A 21,481-nucleotide genomic window follows, 5' to 3' on the forward strand; every position below is an offset into this window, starting at 1 on the left:
TGGAGCCCCAGGACAGGCTCTTGGCTTTCTGTGGCCAAGCCCTTCTGGGCCCCTTGGTTGCTCTGTACCCTGGCCCAGTGAGGCAGGTAGCTGGGCCAGGGCTTTGCAACCAGTATCCTTATCCTTGGATCTGGGTGCCTGCCTGCCTTCCTGTCGTCCTTTCCTTCCTTCCTTCCTTCCTTCCTTCCTTCCTTCCTTCCTTCCTTCCTTCCTTCCCTCTTTCCTTTCTTTTTAATTTTTTCGAGACAGAGTTTTTCTATGTAACAGCTCTAACTGTCCTGAAACTCCCTTTGTAGACCAGGCTGGTCTCGAACTCACAGAGATCCATCTGCTTCTACTTCCGAAGTGCTGGGATTAAAGGTGTGCGGCACTGCCGCCCAGCCTGGGTGCTTTTTTTCAATTGCTCTCCACCTTTTTTTTGAGACAGCTTTCACTGAATTCGGAGCTGATGGCCGGGCTAGACAGACCAGACAGTGGTCCCCGTGGGTCTCTGTCTCTCTCTCCAGCTCTGTGGTGGGCACAGACGCGGTGCCCAGCTTTAAATGGGTGCTGGGAATCAAACTCAAGTTCTCATGTTGGTGTGGAAAGCACTTTGCCCACTGGGACATCTCCCCAGTCTGATAACAAATCCCGACTCCTTGTCTGGCCTGATGGACGGCAGAAGTGCAGGAGTCTGAAGTCCAACTCTGGAGACCAACGCTGCCACTTCTAAGTGCAGCCAGCGCCTGTACAGCAGGAGACCAGGCAGAGCGGAGCTCGCACTTCACAGGGCAGTAAGGCAATGGCGCCATTCTCAGAGCAGCTGCAGGGCTCAGGAGTGGATCAAGTAGGATTTCATAACCAGTGGGCTTTCGGATTAGCACCTGCTACTTGCTGAACACTGCTCTACACCCTGGGGGCAAAGCCGTAACCGATGACCCAATTGATCCGCTGTGTATCCTTTAGCAAGTCTTTGTCCTTTGTGGTTGGGAAGTTCTTCTGCTCCCTCTCTGGCAGAGTTCTCTGACACACACGGATTTTGGGGAGGGGGGTCCCCGGTCTCACTCAAGAGTCAAGGTTGCCCATAGAAAGCCCATTTCTTGACTACTTGTACATTCATGGGTACAATGGCAGAGCTGACCCAGTCTGGGTGTCAGGGGAGTGATGTTGGAGCCTGGCCACAGGATCTTCTATTAAGAAGCCTCTTGTCAAGGGCTGGGCTAGGCGGTATGTGACTCTGGAATTCAAACCTTCCCCGAAGGGAGGCAGCTACTGTAACTCATGACTGCTGCACCTCTTGGTGGCTTTGTCACCCTGACCTAAATTTTCCTGAAAGGGTGAGAACATTCACGATGAGCTGGACTCTAATGTTAGGCACCTTAGTGCTTGGGACTGTCTCTGCTGGGATGTTGGTAGTGCACCTCTTTAATCCCAGCTGGGGATTAACTGGGGGAGACAGGGGCAGGTGGACTGCTGAGTTTGAGGCCAGAGAGACTGACTTGGTCTACAGAGCAAGTTTCAGGACAGCCTGGGCTACACAGAGAAACCCTGTCTGAAAAAAGAAAAAGAAACAGAAAAACAGAATTAAGGGGCTTGTGGGATGGCTCAGCAGTTGAGAGACTGCTCTGTTTTTGCAGAGGACCTGGGTTTGGTTCCCAGCACTTGGGCAGCTCACAACCACCCGTAACTCCAGCTCCAGATTTGTCAGTACTGCTGGTCTCCACGTAGGCACTGCGTGCAAGTACCTACTTGCCTCCATGTATTTGTAATTAAAAATAAGAATAAAGGCCGGGCGGTGGTAGCGCACGCCTTTAATCCCAGCACTCGGGAGGCAGAGGCAGGCGGATCTCTGTGAGTTTGAGACCAGCCTGGTCTACAAGAGCTAGTGCCAGGACAGGCTCCAAAACCACAGAGAAACCCTGTCTCCAAAAAAAAAAAAAAAAAAAAAAAAGACGGCTTGTTGCTTTAGAGCATGTACTGTTCTTTAAAGAACCTGAGTGTTCAGTTCCCAGCACCCAAGTCAGGTGGCTCACAGCTGCCTATGACTCCAGCTCCAGGGGATTGGACACTGTCTTCTAGCCTTCACTGGCACTGCACACACAAGCATATAACCACAAATGGCACGTACCATACACAACCACATCGCCAGAAATAACACACACACATTATTAAAAATAAAATGAAATTGAAAAGTCTTTTATTTGTTTTTTTGAGACAGGGTCCCATTGTGTAGCCCTGGCTGTCCTACAACTTGTTGTGTGGAGTGGAGTAGGCTAGGCTCAAATTCACAGAGATGTCCACCTGTCTCTGCCTCCAGAGTACTGGGATTAAGGCTGTGTACCTCTATGCCTGTCTTTAAGAATAAAAAGAATTGAATTCTAAAACCGGATGTGATGGTGGATACTTGTGACCAGTGGTGGGGGTGGGGGTGGGAGAACAGTGTCAGGATTGCAAAGTCATCCTTAGCTACAGAGTGACTCTGAAGCCAGTCTGGGGTGCCTAAGATCTCATTATCCTTAAAAAATAAACTGTGAATTCTTGCCAGGCAGGGGTGGAGCGTGCCTTTTGGAGTCCCAGCACTTTGGAGGCAGAGGCAGACAGATCTCTGTGAGTTCAAGGCTAGCCTGGCCTACAGAGGGAGTTTCAGGACAGCCAGGGCCATTGCACAGAAAAACCCCTGTCCTGAGAAATCAAAAACAAACAAAACAAAACAAAAACTGCCAATTTTTCTCTTAGGACTGTTGCTTCCTAGTTTAGAAGAGGGGGAAGTGGCAGTCGTGGGCTAACATTTAACCTTCCCGCCTTGTGATATTCACAGGGGACAGGCCAAAGAATGCATGCAACATTGGCTTTTTTATTATTAATTTTTATTGAGCTTTACATTTTTCTTTGCTCCCCTCCTTGCCCCTCCCCTTCCCTTCAACCCTCTCCCAAGGTCCCCATGCTCCCAATTTACTCAGGAGATATTGTCTTTTTCTACTTCCCATGTAGATTATATCTATGCAAGTCTCTTATGGTCATCATTGTTGTCTAGGTTCTCTGGGATTGTGATTTGTGGACTGGTTTTCTTTGCTTTATGTTTAAAAACCACTTATAAGTGAGTACATATGATAATTGTCTTTCTAGGTCTGGGTTACCTCACTCAAAATGATGTTTTCTAGATCTATCCATTTGCCTGCAAATTTCAAGATGTTATTTTTTTCTGCTGTGTAGTACTCCATTGTGTAAATGTACCACATTTTCCTTATCCATTCTTTGGTTGAGGGACATTTATATTGTTTCCAGGCTCTGGCTATGACAAACAAAGCTGCTGTGAGCATAACTGAGCACATGTCCTTGTGGCACGATTGAGCATTTTTTGGATATATACCCTAAAGTGGTATTACTGGGTCTTGAGGAAGGTTGTTTCCTAATTCTTTGAGAAATCGCCACACTGACATCCAAAGGTATTGTACCAGCTTGCATTCCCACCAGCAATGCAGAAGTGTTCCCTTTACCCCACAACCTTTCCAGCATAAGTTGTCATCAGTGTTTTTGATCTTGGCCCTTCTTACAGGTGTAAGATGGAAACTCAGAGTTGTTTTGATTTGCATTTCTCTGATGACTAAAGATGTTGAGCATTTCCTTAAGTGTCTTTCAGCCACTTTAGATTCCTCTGTTGAGAGTTCTCTGTTTAGGTCTGTACTCCATTTTTTAAAATTGGATTATGTGTTCTTTTTTTCAATTTTTTATTTTTTTCCATTCAAAAATTTATACTTCCTCCCCTCCTCCCATTCCCCTCCTGCTCCCCCACTCCCCCTCCTCCCTCTCCCTCCCTCCTTAAGAGAGGGCAGGGAACCCTGCCCTGTGGGAAGTCCAAGGCCCTCCCCCCTACATCCAGGCCTAAGAAGCTTTGTATCCAAATAGACTAGGGTCCCCAAAAGCCAGTAAGTGCAGTAGAAACAGGTCCCAGTGCCTTTATCAATGGCTTCTCAGTAGGCCCCATTATCAGCCACATTCAGAGAGTCCAATTTGATTGCATGCTCATTCGGTCCTGTCCAGATGGATTTGATGAGCTCTCATTAGAACAGGCACACTGTCTCAGTGGGTGGACCAATGTCTCATGGTCCTGACTTCCTTGCTCATCTCCCTCCCTCTGCTCTTCAACTGGACCTTGGGAGCTCAGTCCTTGCTCTGATGAGGGTCTCTGTCTCTATCTCCATCTGTTGCTGGATGAAGATTCTATAGTGATATTCGAGATAATCATCAGTGTGATAGTGGGGCAAGGCCAGTTCAGATACCCTCTGCTCTGCTGCCCAAGGACCTAGCTGGGGACATCCCTGTGGGCACCTGGGATCCCCTCTAGAGTTGCCAACCCTAAAATGGCTCCCTTAATGTAGGTATCTTCTTCCCTGTTCCTATATTTGCCCTTCCTCCATCTCCACCCTCCCACTCCCCCAAGCTCTCTCCAGTCTTTCCTTTTTCCCTTCTCTCTCCTCCTCTCCCCTTCACCCACCCCTACCCATACCCCAACCCCATCCCCATGCTCCCAACTTTTTCCCCGGCAATCTTGTTTGCTTCCAATTTCCAGGAGGATCTATATATGTTTTTCTTTGGGTTCACCTTGTTTTCTGGCTACTCTAGGCTTGTGAACTATAGGCTCAATGTCCTTTGTTTATGGCTAGGGTCCACTAATGAGTGAGTACATACCATATTCATCTTTTTGGGTTTGGGTTATCTCACTCAAGATAGTGTTTTCTATTTCCATCCATTTGCATGCAAAATTCAAGATGTCATTATTTTTTTACTGCTGAGTAGTACTCTAATGTGTATATATGCCACACTTTCTTTATCCATTCTTTCATTGAGGGGCATCTAGGTTGTTTCCAGGTTCTAACTATTACAAACAATGTTGCTTTGAACATAGTTGAACAAATGCTTTTGTAGTATGATTGGGCATCTCTTTGGTATATTCCCAAGAGTGGTATTTCTGGATCCTAAGGTAGATTGATTCCCAATTTCCTGAGAAACCGCCACACTGATTTCCAAAGTGGTTGCACAAATTTGCATTCCCACCAGCAATGGATGAGTGTTCCCCTTACTCCACATCCTCTCCAGCATAGGCTATCACTGGTGTTTTTTATTTTAGCTATTCTAACAGGTGTAAGATGGTATCTCAAAGTTGTTTTGATTTGCATTTCCCTGATCACTAAGGAGGTTGAACCTCCTTAAGTGTCTTTTGGCCATTTGAACTTCGTCTGATGAAAATTCTCTTTTCAGTTCAGTAACCCATTTTTTAATTGAGTTAATTAGAATTTTCATGTCCAGTTTCTTGAGTTCTTTATATATTTTGGAGATTAGACCTTTGTCTGACGCGGGGTTGGTGAAGATCTTCTCCCAGTCAGTAGGATGCTTTTTTGTCTTAATGACAGTGTCCTTTGCTTTACATAAGCTTCTCAGTTTCAGGAGGTCCCATTTATTCACTGTTGCTCTTGTTGGCTGTGCTACTGGGGTTATACATAGAAAGTGGTCTTCTGTGCTCATGTGTTGCAGACTACTTCCCACTTTCTCTTCTATCAGGTTCAGTGTGGTCGGATTTATATTGAGGTCTTTAATCCATTTGGATTTGAGTTTTGTACATGGTGATAGATATGGATCTATTTTCATTCTTCTACAGGTTGACATCCAGTTATGCCAGCACCATTTGTTGAACACGCTTTCTTTCTTCCATTGTATAAATTTAGCTCCCTTGTCGAAAATCAGGTATTCATAGGTTTGTGGATTAATATCAGGGTCTTCGATTCAATTCCACTGGTCAATGTCTCTGTTTTTATGCCAATACCAAGCTGTTTTCATTACTGTAGCTCTGTAATAAAGTTGGAAGTCAGGGATGGTAATGCCTCCGGAAGTTCCTTTATTGTATAGGATTGTTTTGGCTATCCTGGGTTTTTGTTTTTCCATATATAGTTGATTATTGTTCTCTCAAGGTCTGTGAAGAATTTTGTTGGGATTTTGATAGGGATTGCGTTGAATTTATAGATTGCCTTTGGTAGAACTGCCATTTTTACTATGTTGATCCTACCCATCCAAGAGCATAGGAGATCCTTCCATTTTCTGGTGTTCTTTTCAATTTCTTTCTTCAAAGCCTTAAAGTTCTTGTCAAATAGATCTTTCACTTTCTTGCTTATTGTAACCCCAGACACTTTATGCTATTTTTGGCTATCGTGAAAGGTGAAGTTTCTCTGATTTCCCTCTCTGCGTCTCTATCCTTTGTGTATAGAAGGGCTACTGATTTTTTTGAGTTAATCTTGTATCCTGCCACATCACTGAAGGTATTTATCAGCTGTAAGAGTTTTTTGGAAGAGTTTTTGGGGTCACTGATGTACACAATCATATCATCTGCAAATAACAAAAGTTTTACTTCTTCCTTTCCGATTCGAATCCCCTTGGTCTCCTTATGTTGTCTTAATTGCTATTGCTAGAACTTCAAGCACTATATTGAAGAGATATGGTGAGAATGGACAGCCTTGTCTTGTTCCTGATTTTAGTGGAATGGCTGTGTTCTTTTGATGACCAATTTCTTGAGTTCTTTGTGTATTTTGGAGATCAACACTCTGTCTGATGTGGGGTTAGTGAAGATCTTTTCCCATTTTGTAGGCTGTTGTTTTGTCTTGTTGACTGTGTCCTTTGCTTTACAGAAACTTTTCAGTTTCAGGAGGTCCCATTAATTGTTTCCTCAGTGTCTGTGCTACTGGGGTTATATGTAGGAAGTGGTCTTTTGTGCCAGTGCATTCAAGTGTACTTCTGACTTTCTCTTCTTTGAGGTTCAGTGTGGCTGGCTTTATGTTGAAGTCTTTGATCCATTTGGACTTGAGTTTTGTGCATGGTGATAGCTATGGGTCTATTTTCATTCTTCTACATGTTGATATCCAATTATGCCTGCACCATTTGTTGAATATGCTTTCTTTTTTTCCATTTGATAATTTTTTTTTTTTTGTCAAAAATCAGGTGTTCGAAAGTGTGTGGATTAATATCCGGGCGGATCTTCTATTCGGTTCCATTGGTCCTGTCTGTTCTTATGCCAATGCCAGGCTGTTTTGAGTACTCTAACTCATGGTGAATGATGGTTCTGATGTGTTCTTGGATTTGATTTGCCAGTATTTTATTTAATACTTTTGCATCAATGTTCATGAGTGAGATTGGTCTGTAATTCTCTTTCTTAGTAATGTCTTTACGTGGTTTGGGTATCAGGGTAATTGTAGCCTCATAAAAAGAGTTTGACAATGTTCCTTCTGTTTCTATTGTGTGGAACAATTTGTATTAGTTCTTCTTTAAAATCTTGTAGAATTCTGAACTGAAACCATCTGGTCCTGGGCTTTTTTTGGTTGGGAAACTTTTGATGACTGTTTCTATTTCTTCAGCAGTTATAGGTCTGTTTAATTTGCTTATCTGGTTTTGATTTAATTTTGGTAAGTGATACTTATCCAGAAAGTTGTCCATTTCCTTTAAGTTTTCCAATTTTGTAGAGTACAGGTTTTCAAAATATGACCTGATAATTCTTTGTATTTCCTCTGTGTCTGTTGTTATGTCCCCTTTTTCATTTCTGATTTTACTAATTTGGATATTCTCTCTGCCTTTTGGTTAGTTTGCATAAAAGTTTGTATATTTTGTTGATTTTCTGGAAGAACCACTTTTTGTCTCATTGGTTCTTTGTATTGTTTTCTTTGTTTCTATTTTATTGATTTCAACTCTCAATTTGATTATTTCCTGCCATCTAGTTCTCTTGGGTGAGTTTGCTTCTTTTTGTTCTAAAGTTTTCAAATGTTCTGTTAATTTACTAGTGTGGGATTTTTCCAGCTTCTTTATGTAGGCATTTAGTGCTGTGAACTTTCCTCTTAACACTGCTTTCATTGTGTCCCATATATCTGGATATGTTGTGTGGTCATTTTCATTGAATTTTAGGAAGTCTTTAATTTCTCCTTTATTTCTTTCTTGACCCATTGATGATGCAGGTAAGCACTGTTTAACTTCCGTGTGTTTGTTGGCTTTCTGGAATTAGTGTTGCATATGCAGCATTGTTAAACCATCCTGACAATTTGGATGACATAAAAAACTGGTTCCTTTTTGAAAAGCTGTAATTACCTTTAAACATATGACTGGGTCATTTCTCAACACCTTCAGTGACTTCTCGTGGTGGTAAACAAACCTTGGGCAGGGCATTCAGTGTCTGGCTTTTGGCAGTGCTGAAATGGGACCTAAGGTCTTGTGATTCCTGGTCAAGTACGTAACCCCCGAGCTGCCACCCCAGCTGGCCTTGACCATCCCTTGCAGCTTGGTTCCCACTATGGCTTTGACTTGACTGCCTGGCACCTGCCTATTGCTCAAGCTCTTCATCTTGGCCCGCTCACCCTGTGGTTTGCTGATACAGTTCCTCTAACTTATACCACCCTCCTCAGCCATTTCTGCCCATCAGAACCCAGCATCTCAGGCTAGGGTGTAGCTCAGTGGTCAAGTGCTTGCCTAGCATGTGGGGGGGCCCTGGATTTGATCTTCAGCCTCCTGCATCCTCCCCTAAACAGTGTCAAAAAAAAAATCCCACCATTTCTCAGCTCAGTCACTCTGAGCCTCATTGAGCCTCTCCCTATGACCCAGTAGAAGAGTTTCTGTCTTTCTCCCACACATGGCTTCAGTCCATTACGACACGGCCCTGTCATGAGCTCAGCACGCTGTTGCCGGTCAGGCTCTGTGCGGTCAGAGGAGACCAGCTGCTGCAATCACACCTGTCCCTGCTCTGCAGCAGTGGGACCCTCTGAACCACTAGATCTAGACTTGCAGGCTGGAAGAACCCTAGGAAACTTGCCCCAGACAACCTTCAGAGAGATGGCCCAGGACAACTCAGAAAAGGACACTGTGTACTCCTTTCCTGTCACTGGCTTGCTTTCTTCTTCCTTTTATTTCAAGACAGGGTTTCTCTGTCTTGAGAACCCTTGAACTCACTCTGTAGACCAGGCTGGCTTCAAACTCAAAGAGATTTACCTGACTCTGCCTCACCAGTGCCGGGATTAAAGTCATGTGCCACCACTGCCTGGTTGCTCTCTCTCTCTCTCTCTCTCTCTTTTTTTTTTAAAATACTGTATGCATGTGTGTGTGTGCATGCGCGCGTTTGTGCATGTGTGCATATGTGCATGTATGTGCTCATGTATGTCCATGTGTGTTGCTCATTTGTGTGCCAGAACACACATGTGAAGGTTGGAGGACCACTTTTAGAAGTTAGGTTCTCTCTCCTCCTATCCTGAGTCCCAAGGATGGGACTCGGTGTCAAGATCATGTGGGAAGCATTTTCACTGGCGGAGCTATGTCATTAGTGCCTGAGTTTTAAAAATTTTTAAAAGATGATTTTATAGATAAAGCATGGATGGCAGCAGATGCCTATAATTTGAGCATTTGAGAGGCATTTTGGTGTGTGTGTTTATATTTGCTTATATACTGTGTCTATGTTTTTCTATTCTGTGTTCCGCACACTTGCCACTGTGCATGTGTGGCGGTCAGAGGTTAACTCATGGGACTTGGTGCTCTCCTACCAAGTGTTTTCTAGGTATTGAACTCAGGTCACCAGGCTTGGTGGCAGGTGCCTGCATCTACAGGCACCAAGACAGTAATTTTTCACTTGGACTTTTGCCATCACTCGCAGAGGCTCTGGAGATGCAGAACGTTCTGAACTTGTCTATCATAGGGCACCCAGCTGGTAGATGACTGGGTCAATACCAGCCAGCAGGAGTGTCCAAGTGAAACCCTGTCTTGAAAGTTTTTTTTTTTAAAAATTATTTGTATTTTACGTGCATTGCTGTTTTGCCTGCAGGTATGTCTCTGTGAGGGTGTCGAATGCTCTAGAATAGGTGTTACAGATAGTTGTAAGCTGTTATGTGGGTGCTGAGAATTGAACCTGGATCCTCTGGAAGAGCAACCAGTGTTCTCAACCACTGAGCCATCTCTCCAGCTCCTTGAAAGTTTTATACAAGAGAATAAACATCTTCTCTTCAAAAGACTCACACTCAGCCCTGGAGAGGGCTTGGTAGTTGAAGAGTACATACTGCTCTTACAGAGGACACCAGTTCAGCCCCCAGCACCCTCCTCTGTTGTGGAATAATCTTTTCATACACTGTGGTGATGTGTCACTCAGATGGCTTTAATAAAAAGCTGAACGGCCAATGGCTAGGCAGGATTTTCAGGGTAGAGAGGACACTGGGAAGAAGAGCAGACATGTGGGGAGTTCCCAGGCAGAGGAAACAGGGACGCAGCGTGGGCAGTACAGAGTAAAGGTGATAAAGCCATAGGGCAGAAAGCAGATGAGCAGAAGTGGGTTAATTTAGGTTATAGGAGGTAGCTAGAAACAAGCCTAAGCTGCCAGTCGAGCTTTCATAATTTACAGGAAGTCTCTGTGCATGATTTGGGAACTGGCAGGAGGGACAGAAAAATCTGCCCACTCAACTGCCTCTAACTTCCGTTCCAAGAGATCCAATGTCCTCTTTTGGCCTCTGTGTGCTCTGCACTCACGTGCAAAGGACCTGCCCCTTCCCCGCCACATTTGAAAATCAATCTTTAAAAAGTTTGCTGCAAGCACTTTAATCCCAGTACTTGAGAGGCAGGTGGATCTCTGTGAGTTTGAGGTTAGCCTAGTCTACTGAGTGAGCTCCAGGACAGTCAGGGGTACACAAAAAAACCCCGTCATGATAAACCAAACCAAACCAAAACAAAACAAAAGTTTGTTTCAGAAAGACTTATATTGTACAAGTGTCAATGATGGAAGTCCTTCACCACCTCTCTTCAGTGTAATTTAAGAGATTTTATATATATATTGTTTTTTTGAGACAGGGTTTCTCTGTGGCTTTGGTGCCTGTCCTGGAACTAGCTCTTGTAGACCAGGCTGGTCTTGAACTCACAAAGATCCACCTGCCTCTGCCTCCCGAGTGCTGGGATTAAAGGCATGCACCACCACTGCTCAGCCTCTATTTATATTTGTATAAATAAAATGTTTCAACACAAATGGGAGACAATACTGTTCTCCAACAGGCTATTTTCACTTCATAGAGATTGTACAAGAAGCTAAACACTTTTCTGGAATGCTTATTGCATCTACGTTCTTCTGTGAACCATTTGTTGGTTAACTTCTGCCCACATTTCTACCAAGTTCTTGTGTGTGTGTGTGTGTGTGTGTGTGTATGTGTGTGTGTGTAAGTCAGATGACCACCCCAGGTGTTATTCCTCAGGTGCCATTCAACCTTGTTTTCTGACAGCCCAGAGCTTGCCAACTCTGCTAGGCTGGCTGGCCAGAAGCACCAGGATCTTCCTGTTTCCATCTCCACAGCACTGGCATGACAAGTGTGTGCCACCAAGCTTGGCATTTCCAAAAAGTGTATTTCAGGAAAGTCAGGTCCCCTTTATGACTGAGCATCTCCTAGCTGTCCAGTCACACACAGCATCTGCTCATCTCCGGCCCACAGGCTGCACACATCCATCCCCCATTGCATTTACTATCCTATAATTCCGGTCTTTAAGTGTTGGCTGTGGAACCCAGCGCCTTGCTAGGCAAATGCTCCACCACTAAACTACACCCTTAGTTCTTGTTTTTCAGTGGAGCATCATTATATAGCTCAGGGCACCCTGGAACTATATAGCTCAGGCTGATTTTTAATTCATTTTTTTGTGTCCTGAGATTACGGGTGTGAGCCATTATGGGTGTGCAGTCATACAACCCCACCTTCATTTCCATACATGAAATTGTGCATCTCTGGATTTTCTGAGCTACGGCAAAAGTCCCAGTGAAAATTATTGTCTCTGGAGGCATTCAGATGGCACCAGCTACTCAACCTTACGATCTGAGTTTGATACCTACAAACACATGGTGAGAGCATCAACTTCCAAAAATTGTTTTCTGATCTCTACATGTGCCATGGCAAGTGAGCAAACATGCAGTGTCAGAAAAAACAAAAAACCAAAAGGCAAACCACAAAATTACTATTTCTGAGGCTGGGATGTGACTGGCTGAGTACTTGCCTAGCATAAGGCAGCCCTGGTTCTAGCTCTAGCTCCACAGAGAAACAAACTATGACTTCTTTAACAAAACCACACCTAGGATTAGACTGGATAACAACTCTAAACTTCTGAATGCCTGGTATCTGTTTCCACCTACCATAGTAACTTTTGCAAAGTTTTGAAACAATGGAAGACATTACTCTGCCCATTTTGGGGTCAGGAGATGCTGAGTTGGGAGGTTAGTGCTTGAATGCTCCTCCAAAAGCCCTGAAGGTAGGCACATATGTATACGTTTCTGTGTGTGTCTGGTGTGTGCATATGCATGGAGGCCAGAGATCAATTTCAGCTGTCTTCATCAATAACTACTTTTTGTTGTTGAGACAGGGTTTCTCTGTGTATCTTTGCTTGTTTTGGAACTCATCCTATAGACCAGGCTGGCCTTGAGCTCAGAGATCCACCTGCCTCTGTCTCCCGAGTGTTGAGGTTAAAGGCATGTGCCACCCCTGCCCTGTTTCTTCACCAACTTTTTTTTATTTTAGATGTGTGATGGCTCATCTTGGTTGTTAACTTGATTACACCTACAATCAACCAAATCCCAAGCTGCTGAGCATACCTGTGAGGAGGAGGAAGTTTGCTTAAATGGGCCATTTGAGATAGAAAGAACCATCCTAAATGTGGATCACACTTTTTTTAAAAAAGATGTTTATCAGTTTATCTATCAATCTATCTATCTATCTATCTATCTATCTATCTATCTATCTATCTATCTATCTATCATCTATCCATCTATCTATCTAGACTTCATTCATGTGTTCTGCCTGCATGTATGCTTGCAAGCCAGAAAAGGGCACCAGATCTCACATAGATGATTATGAGCCACCATGTGGTTACTGGGAATTGAACTCAGGTCCTCTGGAAGAACAGTCAATGCTCTTAACCTCTGAGCCATTTCTCCAGTCCCAGTGGGTCATACTTTCTGATGGCAGTCCACATAAGTGGACACAGAAGAAGGAAGCTTTTGCTTTTTATTTGCCCTTACTCTCTGGCAAGTTCATCCAGCCTGCTGCTGAGACGCTACATCGGGATTTCAATGTCTAAAGACCATCTGAGACATCCAGCCTTGTGGACTAAACAGCTGCTGGATTCTTGGCCTGTCAGTGGACAGCCATTGTTGGATTAGCTGGAACACAGCTAATAAATCTAATCATTCTAATAAATCTTCTTTCAATATATATTATTTTCATTCAATCTCCTTTAGATAACCCTAATACACACTCTCTCAGTGAAACTAGAGATTACAAATTTGGAGAGACCTGGCCAGCAAGCACCAGGAATCTGTCCATCTCGCTATCTCCACAACCACGATTGTGCACACTCACACACCTGACTTCTACCTGGGTGCTGGGCATCCAAACACAGGTCCTCGTGCTTGTGCAGCAAGCATTTTATCAACGGAGCCATTTCCCTGGCCCTTCAAACGTAGTCATAGCTACCAGCTAAAACATTCATGGGAAAGTGCCAACCTGGAATGATGTCTGTAAGGTCCAAGCAGTTGTGACAATTTTCTGGTTGCCAGTTACAGTTTCAAGACTCTAGTGTGACAATCTTCCTCCCCATCTCTCCCACTCAACCCACAACCAGAATTTCCAGACAGATGCACCTGTCACTGGAAATAGGGGATGCACAAAGAACAAAACAAACCCGAGTCAACTGGCAGGTTTCTAGCTGAGGTCTTTATTTTCATTTTATGTACAGCAAAGGTGCTGCTGAGACTCCACAGCAGCCAGACAGAACATAACTGAATTCTCTCTCAACAATTAGCAGCTTAAGATCTAGCATCTACACGTAACGTTCACGCGTTCACAAGTATTGTCTCTTTACTCTGCAATTCGTGCATGTGAGTCTTTAGTCTTACACACTTGTATAAAACACACATACGGTCAGCCTAGTAGTCAGCCCCTTCTGAGGGTATCACCTAGCATACACAACATACAGAAGAGCCACATTCAAAATCCCAGTTTAATTGGGGGTGGTGTGAGAACCATCACTTTGCCTGTGCTGGCTTGTTGATAACAGCATTTGGTTTTGTTTGAGATGTGTATTTTCCAAAGCTACAAGGTCAGAACACTGGAGCTCACTCAGAATCCAGTTTCACTGACTACCTTAGAACACAAGATCAGAAGCAAAACCAAAGCATGCCCACTGTCAGATATGACTGGTGAGGAAGGCTTCACCCCAGTGTTCTGGTCACAGATGTTTCACGCCAATTGGGATGGGGCTAAAGAAGCACCGTCAGCGATGGGTCTGAGTGCACCTCTTAGGGTCAAGGACCTGAAACTGGAGCAGACAGCCGTCAACATCATGGAGTGATGGCCAACTCTACAACCATGACAGTCACCCAGGCCAACACGGCCTGCCTCACTCACTTGGGCTAGGCACCATCATGGACAAGGGAATCAAAGAATGCTTCATTTTAGCGGATTTTTTTAATTAAATTTTTTTTAAGGAAAAGAAGCATTATATTGTGGGTAAGCTTCTCTCAAATCAAGTGCTAAACCATTAGAGCAAGGCTAGTGAAAGGCTGTGAATAGAAAAGAGAATCTACGCACAGCCACAGTTCCAAGAAACTCAAAGGTAACAGGGAAGGGCAGCAGAAAGTACAAGCAGGCAGGATAACTGAAGTGTGTTATAAACAACACTGAGAGCAGATACTGCAGGCTTGGTGAGTGAGCAGGGGTAAGACAGCGAGAGCCATGATAGGTCCTATCCTGGACTGAAGGGCCTTCCCAAGACAGCCTGCTAAAAGGAAGGCAAGGAGTCAGTGTGGGTCTGTCTGTCTGTCAGAAGCTCCTGATTCTTTTTCCTTCAACAGAAACTGCCATCAGGAAATTAGAGACAATTCCAGTTTATCGATCACAGTGACATTTGGGGGTCCTCCTGTGGAACTGTTAGGAGAAGCCAGTGGGCTGCCACTGGATCATCTCTCCCACAGTCCCATGAGGCTCTCTTCTGTACCAGAGCAGCGACTGTTGTTCAGCAAGGTCAGTGTCCTGCGGCACTCTTGCCCGAAGCTGCTGCAGGATTTTCAGACAGTGCTAACCTTCTAAACATAGGCTTGGGGACCATTTGTTTTGGCATGAATATGTATTGGTTTTAATTTTTTTTTTTTTGTCCCTGCTTTAGGTGCTCATTATGAGGTGGATAACAACCATCTGGGGGATGGGAGAGGAGACTGGGTACCTGAGTTACCATATCAAAGCGAGAAGGCCAGCAGGCCAAAGCAATAGGAGGTTGGAACTGTTAGGTAAACCATGCTTTTCAACAGAGAGGGCATTGCTACCCTAATTCTGAAAGAAGGTCCTGGTGTGGGGACATAGGCAAAAACACACTTTGCTTCTCTGTCCGGGGCACAGTACATGGCTCCTTTGCGTTACGTGGGCACACAGGAAGAGGCCATTGGATATGGCATTTGTGACCTACCTCCAGTAACATGAGTTTAGTCAGGCTCTAGTTTTCTCTGAAGGTTGATTCAGGTTCCACCTAGGTGAGGAACTGGCTGTGGGATAGAGACAAAGCTCAGCTCCTCTTCCTAACAGCCACTGAGCAGTTAGTGAGGTTAGTCAGGCTGGGTTAATAGGAAGTTTGCAGCAGTTTGCACCCAGAATTTAGGTTCTTGTAACCTGACATTTCCTTTTCTGCTTTTTGGGAGAATCACCTTCAATTGATCCTCTCCAGCAGACAGACTAAAGCTTTGAAGTTAAGGATGCTGAGGCCAAAATGCAGACAACAAGACTCCACATCACTTTGGTTTCGGTAATTAGGGGGTGTTAAACAATAAATTAAGCAAACACAAAGAGTTATTTATGATATGACTCTCATAATAAGGTAGGGGGGCTGTTTGTTTTTTTTGTTTTTTCTAAAGAGAATCCCAGCCCAAAGTCACTGGGTGAACATTTACTTGGGTGCGAGGTGGGCAAAGTCCAGTCCTACCACACAATTCTGTTGAGGTCACACCCCCTCATGCAAACCCCTCACCACTCCAACCAAGCCAGGCTGGGGAGATGGTGCTGTGTGTAAAGACCAGAGAGCTGGGGCAGCCACAGGGTGGCAGAGGGCAGCACTGGCAGCAGTCTCCAACTCAACTGCTTCAAGATAACAGGGGGCAGCACACTGAAATATCCACACAGCTTCATTTGAAAACATCACTGCTTTATTTCAAAGAAAAAAAAGACCCTCCCAACTCAGGACCCCTCCCCTCAAAAAATACCCCAACCCCGCCCAAAGCCCAACCAACCAAACCAAAAAAAAAAAACCCACAAAAAACACAACTAAACAAAAATACCCCAATAATAATAACAATAATAAAAAATCCTATTAGAAACTATAAGGAAGCACTGAGAGTTTGAGTATTACATTCTTCAAGTATGTTGTTCGGATTTTTTATTTTTAAGTTGGTAACTATACACATATAAAAAAAACCAAACAAACCTTAAAAGTGCGGCCAAGAGATTTTGCTTAAAGTTAGGATTAAGGGCTACTTCACAATACTGAACAGGACTGCACAGTCATCCTGTGGTTTGATGCTCTTGCTTCCAACCCTGGCAGAGTTAAGGAAGGCGCAGGTTTCAGAAGTGATCACACTTCAGGTCAGCATGAGAAAGCCTGGGAAATGTTTGTGTTCTTCCATGGCAGGGGAAACCCACCCTGAATCTACAATTCCACCCTGGAATGTGGTGGGACTTCACAGTAGAGTTAGTCTAGACGAGGAGAGGAGCCCAAGAATGGTAGGTGTTGGACCTGGTCAGATTTTTGCATCTGTTTAGTGGGTTTAGTGCAGTCCTCCAAGCCTCAATTCAGAATGCCCATTGATGTGTTGCAGATTGTTGGTTCATGTTAAAGGACTGTTTCAGATTTGCATCCCAAGGAAAATCATGCTACATAAAAATGATCCAAGATTTTTCCCAAAAAACTTCTTGGATAAAATCTAAAAAATACTATTGCAATTGCGTCTCTTGAAGAAAAAAACATTATTCTAAATGTAAACAGATTCACTCAACTCTCTTGTAGAAACTTCAGAGTGGGTAATGCTGTTGTCTAGCTCTCTTGGCATGCACTCGCCAGACGGTGAGGAGCACTGCTGTCTGCACCAGCATCATCTGGGGGGTGAGAAGAGTCGGTCCACATAGCTGAAGAGTGCGTCCCAGTGCTTCCAGAGAAAGGCAATGAAAGCCACAAGGAATAAAGTGCTGAACGTCCTGTTGCGTGTCTTCATGAGGGGGACCACACAGTTGGCTACTGTCGACACAAAGACCAAGAGGACTGCCATGACGGCCAGGAGGATGTTGATGAGTTTGCCCAGAAGGTTTCGGGCAGTGGCATTCTCCAGCCCTTCCAGTTGCACCACCTGCTGCTGTTGCTGCTGCAGCTCCATCTTGGAGATTCGGGTCTGACAGGCCTCCAGGGCCTCCTGTGGGCCAAACGGGATTGTTAGGCTTCTGTTCTCACAACTCTAGGGCTAACATGCCCTGGGAGAGGCAGATACACCCAGAGCCATGGCAAGGATCTGAAGTAGCCAGAGCCTGGGATATGAAAAGCCACACGCTCATCACTCCCACCCCTCTACTGTACTCCTGGGGAATAGCTGCAGGGAACAGTGAACATACTTTCATTTATTTTGCCTAAAATTTACTTAATTTATTTTTTTATGACAAATCTCTCTTGTATCTCAGACTGGCCTTATGATTGCTATGTAGCTGAGATGACCTTGAACTTCTGATCTTTTTTGCCTCAACCTCCTGACTGCTGAGATCATAGGCATGTGCCATCATTCCTGAATGGCCTAGCTTCGATTATAAGGTTTTTATTCTTTTTTTTTTAAATAAGTTTTTTAAAAATCTTTTTAAAAAATATTTATTTATTTATTATGTATATAATATTCTGTCTGTGTGTATGCCTGCAGGCCAGAAGAGGGCATCAAACCTTATTACAAATGGTTGTGAGTCACCATGTGGTTGCTGGGAATTGAACTCAGGACTTTGGGAAAAGCAGGCAATGCTCTTAACCTCTGAGTCATCTTTCCAGCCCAGGTTTGTATTCTTTTAGAAATTCTGAGTCTAAGGTAACAAGACACATACACTTGTTTATCTAAACAGTGTCTCAGTGTTCTCAGTTCTCTGTGCTGTGGTGACACTGTCATACTATTAAGTTCACCTTTACCTGTACGTAAGTCTACATATGTATTTGCTTAGCATGGGGTTATTATAGGCATTTCCTACCATAATGTGCACTGCATTCTACTGGAATAGACCATAACTTAGTTTACTTTTTGCTCAATAGTGGGTCTTAAGGATTGTGCTATGTCAAAATACAGGGATCTACCTCATTTTTGTGTGTATAGACATGTGCATGGACACATGTGCATGTTCTAGTGAAGGTCAGAAGACCAGTGTGGTGTTGGTCCTCAGGTACCCTCCACCTTTTGCTTCAGACAGGGCCTCTCATTGGCTGCAACTCTGCAAAGCAGGCTAGATTAGCTGACCAGAAAGCTCCAAAGATTTGCCTGCCTCATCTTGCCTTTGCTGAGGTTACAAGTATATGACATTATGCCTGGATTTAAAATTATTATTATAGCATTCATGTGTTTGCAGATCAGTGTGGAGATCAGAGGACAAATGTGAGGTATTAGTTCTCGTCTTCCACCTATATCCAGTTCTAGGGACTGAACTCAGTTGTTAAGCTCCATGGGAAGAACTCATGGGTGCATACTCTTGTGAGTATGCCACAGTTTAGGTATCTCTTAGGGATTTTAAAGGTTTCCCCCCCTGATTTTTTCCCCCACTCTAACAATGATGCAGTGAACAACTCTGAATGTGCTTCACTACCACACCACCTGATGTTTTTATGTCAAGACATCCCTGATTGGAGAAAGGGAACTGTGATTTCACTGTAAGGAGGGCATACTCCCTTTTCAGGTCAATCTCTAAGGCATATACTATGATGACACTCTACAGAGGACATTAAAGTGACCTACTCCCCCTAAGGCCAAGCCTTATGTAAACTGCACCCTACCACTCAGGAACACAAACTTCATCCCCTAGCAAGGACGTACATCCTCCCAAGGCAACCAGTGGCTGGAACGCTGGGAGTTTCCAGCCTTAGTATCTTCAATGTTGTGTCTGGTCTTCTGGGATGCGAGGGACACTAGCCTGAAGCTAGTTCAAGAATGGATAACGGATACTGCTCACTCTAGAACTACCTCGGGATGAAAAAATAAAAATGTAAACAGAATCTGAGGGCCTAAAGAAGATGGCAGCTGGGCAAATAGTCAGGACAGTGCCTTGATTCCTCTTCTCCACACTCACTTCTTTCAAGGTGCTTTCACAAAACCCACCATGACCTCTGAGAAAATCTCCATAGGAAACAGAGAAACCCCACTGTTTCACTTCTTCATGGAATCAATCAAATATTCACCTTCAGCTTCACTGATGGGGTTTCTCAAACCTACAAACAATGGGGATTTTCACAAACCGTGTAATGTGCCACCTGTAAGAGCAGGAACAAAAGCCCCTTTCCACAGAAGCAAAAGATAGGCTAGCTGGCCAGAAGCCCAACTGAGCAGCTCCAGGGCAGCAATGAGATGGGATGCTCTAGTTTTCCCTTGACTGAGACATTTGCCAATATCTAGAGCTGTACCTCCTCAAATGTATGAACTTTTGAAGAAGGTACCTCCATTGTGTTGCAACTGATAAGAGCTTTTCTTGATTCTCTACCCTCATGTCTTTGCCCATTTTCTTTCTTTTTTCTTACTTATTGTTCATACTAACCTGGATGTCCCGGGCCCGTTCATAGGACTGATAGGCAATTTTCTCTTCCATGCTGGCCAGCTCTTGCTTTAAGTTCAGAATCTCGTTCTGATGAAGCTCTGTCAGGTCGTTCAGCTGCTCTTCTAGTCGCTCACATCTGAAAAAGGGAGAGAAGTTGGAGTTTCAAATATTCTGCATCCTCCATGATATAATTTAGATCAATTCCCACATCTATTCTACAAAATAAAAAAACCCCACAGAGTTAAAGCAAGTCTGGGGTACTGTGTGCCAGAAGTTGCAGCTTTCAGTCTCCAAAAGGCAGCTGTCACAAAGCTGGCGTCATGGTTTTCCCAATAGCCTCGTATAGCTCTGCACATCTATGATGCTGAAGCAGCTCTTACTCTGTTGAGTATGGAAGATGCAAAAACTAAACAAATCTCACCAGGAAAGAGACCTTCTGGTTGTCAGTAATGACTTATTTAAAAATCAGTTGAACAGTGACTTACTCACCCAGATGTTTGTGATTTGGAGACCCAGAAAGCCAGAGCCAGAGGGATCTATCATCCCCATGGCCAAGCAGTGCTTGGGACATTTGTCAACACATATTTATTGAGAATCTGCTGCAGGCATGTTCAAAGTACTGGGACACTGTAGCAAGAAAGAGATAGCACTTGCTTTCCACTTATTCTACAGAGAGAAGGGAGACAAAAGATCACCAATAGGATTTGATGTAGCCAAGACTAGCAGGTAGCCAAGCATATGGCAGTGTCTAGTGACACTGGAGAGTCAGGGAAGACTTCTCAACTCTCTTCAAGAATGAGAGATAAAGCTTGAAGGATACTAACAGGCTTGGAAGATGAAGTACAAACTTGTTCAGACAGGAATGAAGTTGGCATGTGTAAGGGCTGGAGCAGGCCAGAGAAGCTTCAGAATGGGAAAAAGAGAGAATGTTCCTGGAAGGCTAGTTTTATTTATCATGTATCTCTAGCATTTAGGAGCATGTGCATGCTTGTTCACACACATTTATTCTATATAAAGAATTAAGGGAGCAGGGAACCCGGACTGCTCTTCGGGCTGATGAGGGAGGGGGACTTGATTCGGGGAGGGGGAGGGATATGGGAGGCGATGGAGGGGAGGAGGCAGAAATCTTTAATAAATAAATAAATAAATAAAAAGAATTAAGGGCGCTCACCAGAGATTCTAGGTACAAAAAAAAAAAAAAAAAAAAGAAAAGAAAAAAACAAAAAACACTCTAGAAAGAAATACACAGAATAACTAGATTCTGGATAGCTGGAGAAGGGGCCCAAAGAAGACAGAGTATAGGGAAATGGGCTGTCTGTAGTGGTGAAGAGGACAGATGAAGCAGGAGTCCTAAGAACCAAAGGGCTTCCAGGAGAAAGGCCAAAGACAATACATTAAAAACACTAAGATAGGGCAAAGGAAGAAAAAACACCTTCAGTTCCTGTTGAACAGAACGAAGTCCTGTGTCAGAGAGCATTTGGGCAGAGCTCATGCCACAGGGAAAACCACATGAGAAAATCCGGGGACTTCCACTAGAAAATAGAAAGAAAGCTGGGAGCAGGCTACGGTACATTCCCTAGAATCCCAGGTACTAAAGAAGCAGCTGAGATAGGAGGACTCTAAGTCTGAGGCTAGTCTAAAAAACAACCAACCAACCAACCAACCAA

The 21,481-nt window shown here is 44.0% G+C and overlaps 1 protein-coding gene across 6 annotated transcripts in view; it reads right to left on the minus strand.

The window, feature by feature from the left end:
* Positions 1 to 16,414: 16,414 nt before the first annotated feature.
* Positions 16,415 to 21,481, minus strand: part of Tmcc1 (transmembrane and coiled-coil domain family 1) — a 200,165-nt gene continuing 195,098 nt past the window's right edge. For all 6 annotated transcript variants that reach the window (XM_050148362.1, XM_050148363.1, XM_050148365.1 and 3 more), the window contains 2 exons: positions 19,815 to 19,950; positions 16,415 to 17,458 (listed from right to left, as the gene is read on the minus strand). In XM_050148362.1, the coding sequence (XP_050004319.1) occupies positions 17,144 to 17,458; positions 19,815 to 19,950 (451 nt within the window). In that variant the 3' untranslated portion in view covers positions 16,415 to 17,143. The remainder of the gene's footprint in view (positions 17,459 to 19,814; positions 19,951 to 21,481) is intronic.

The sequence above is a fragment of the Alexandromys fortis genome, unplaced genomic scaffold (genome assembly GCF_014885135.2).
Source record: "Alexandromys fortis isolate MF-2015 unplaced genomic scaffold, M_Fortis_MF-2015_v1.1 scaffold_59, whole genome shotgun sequence".
Lineage (NCBI taxonomy): Eukaryota > Metazoa > Chordata > Mammalia > Rodentia > Cricetidae > Alexandromys > Alexandromys fortis.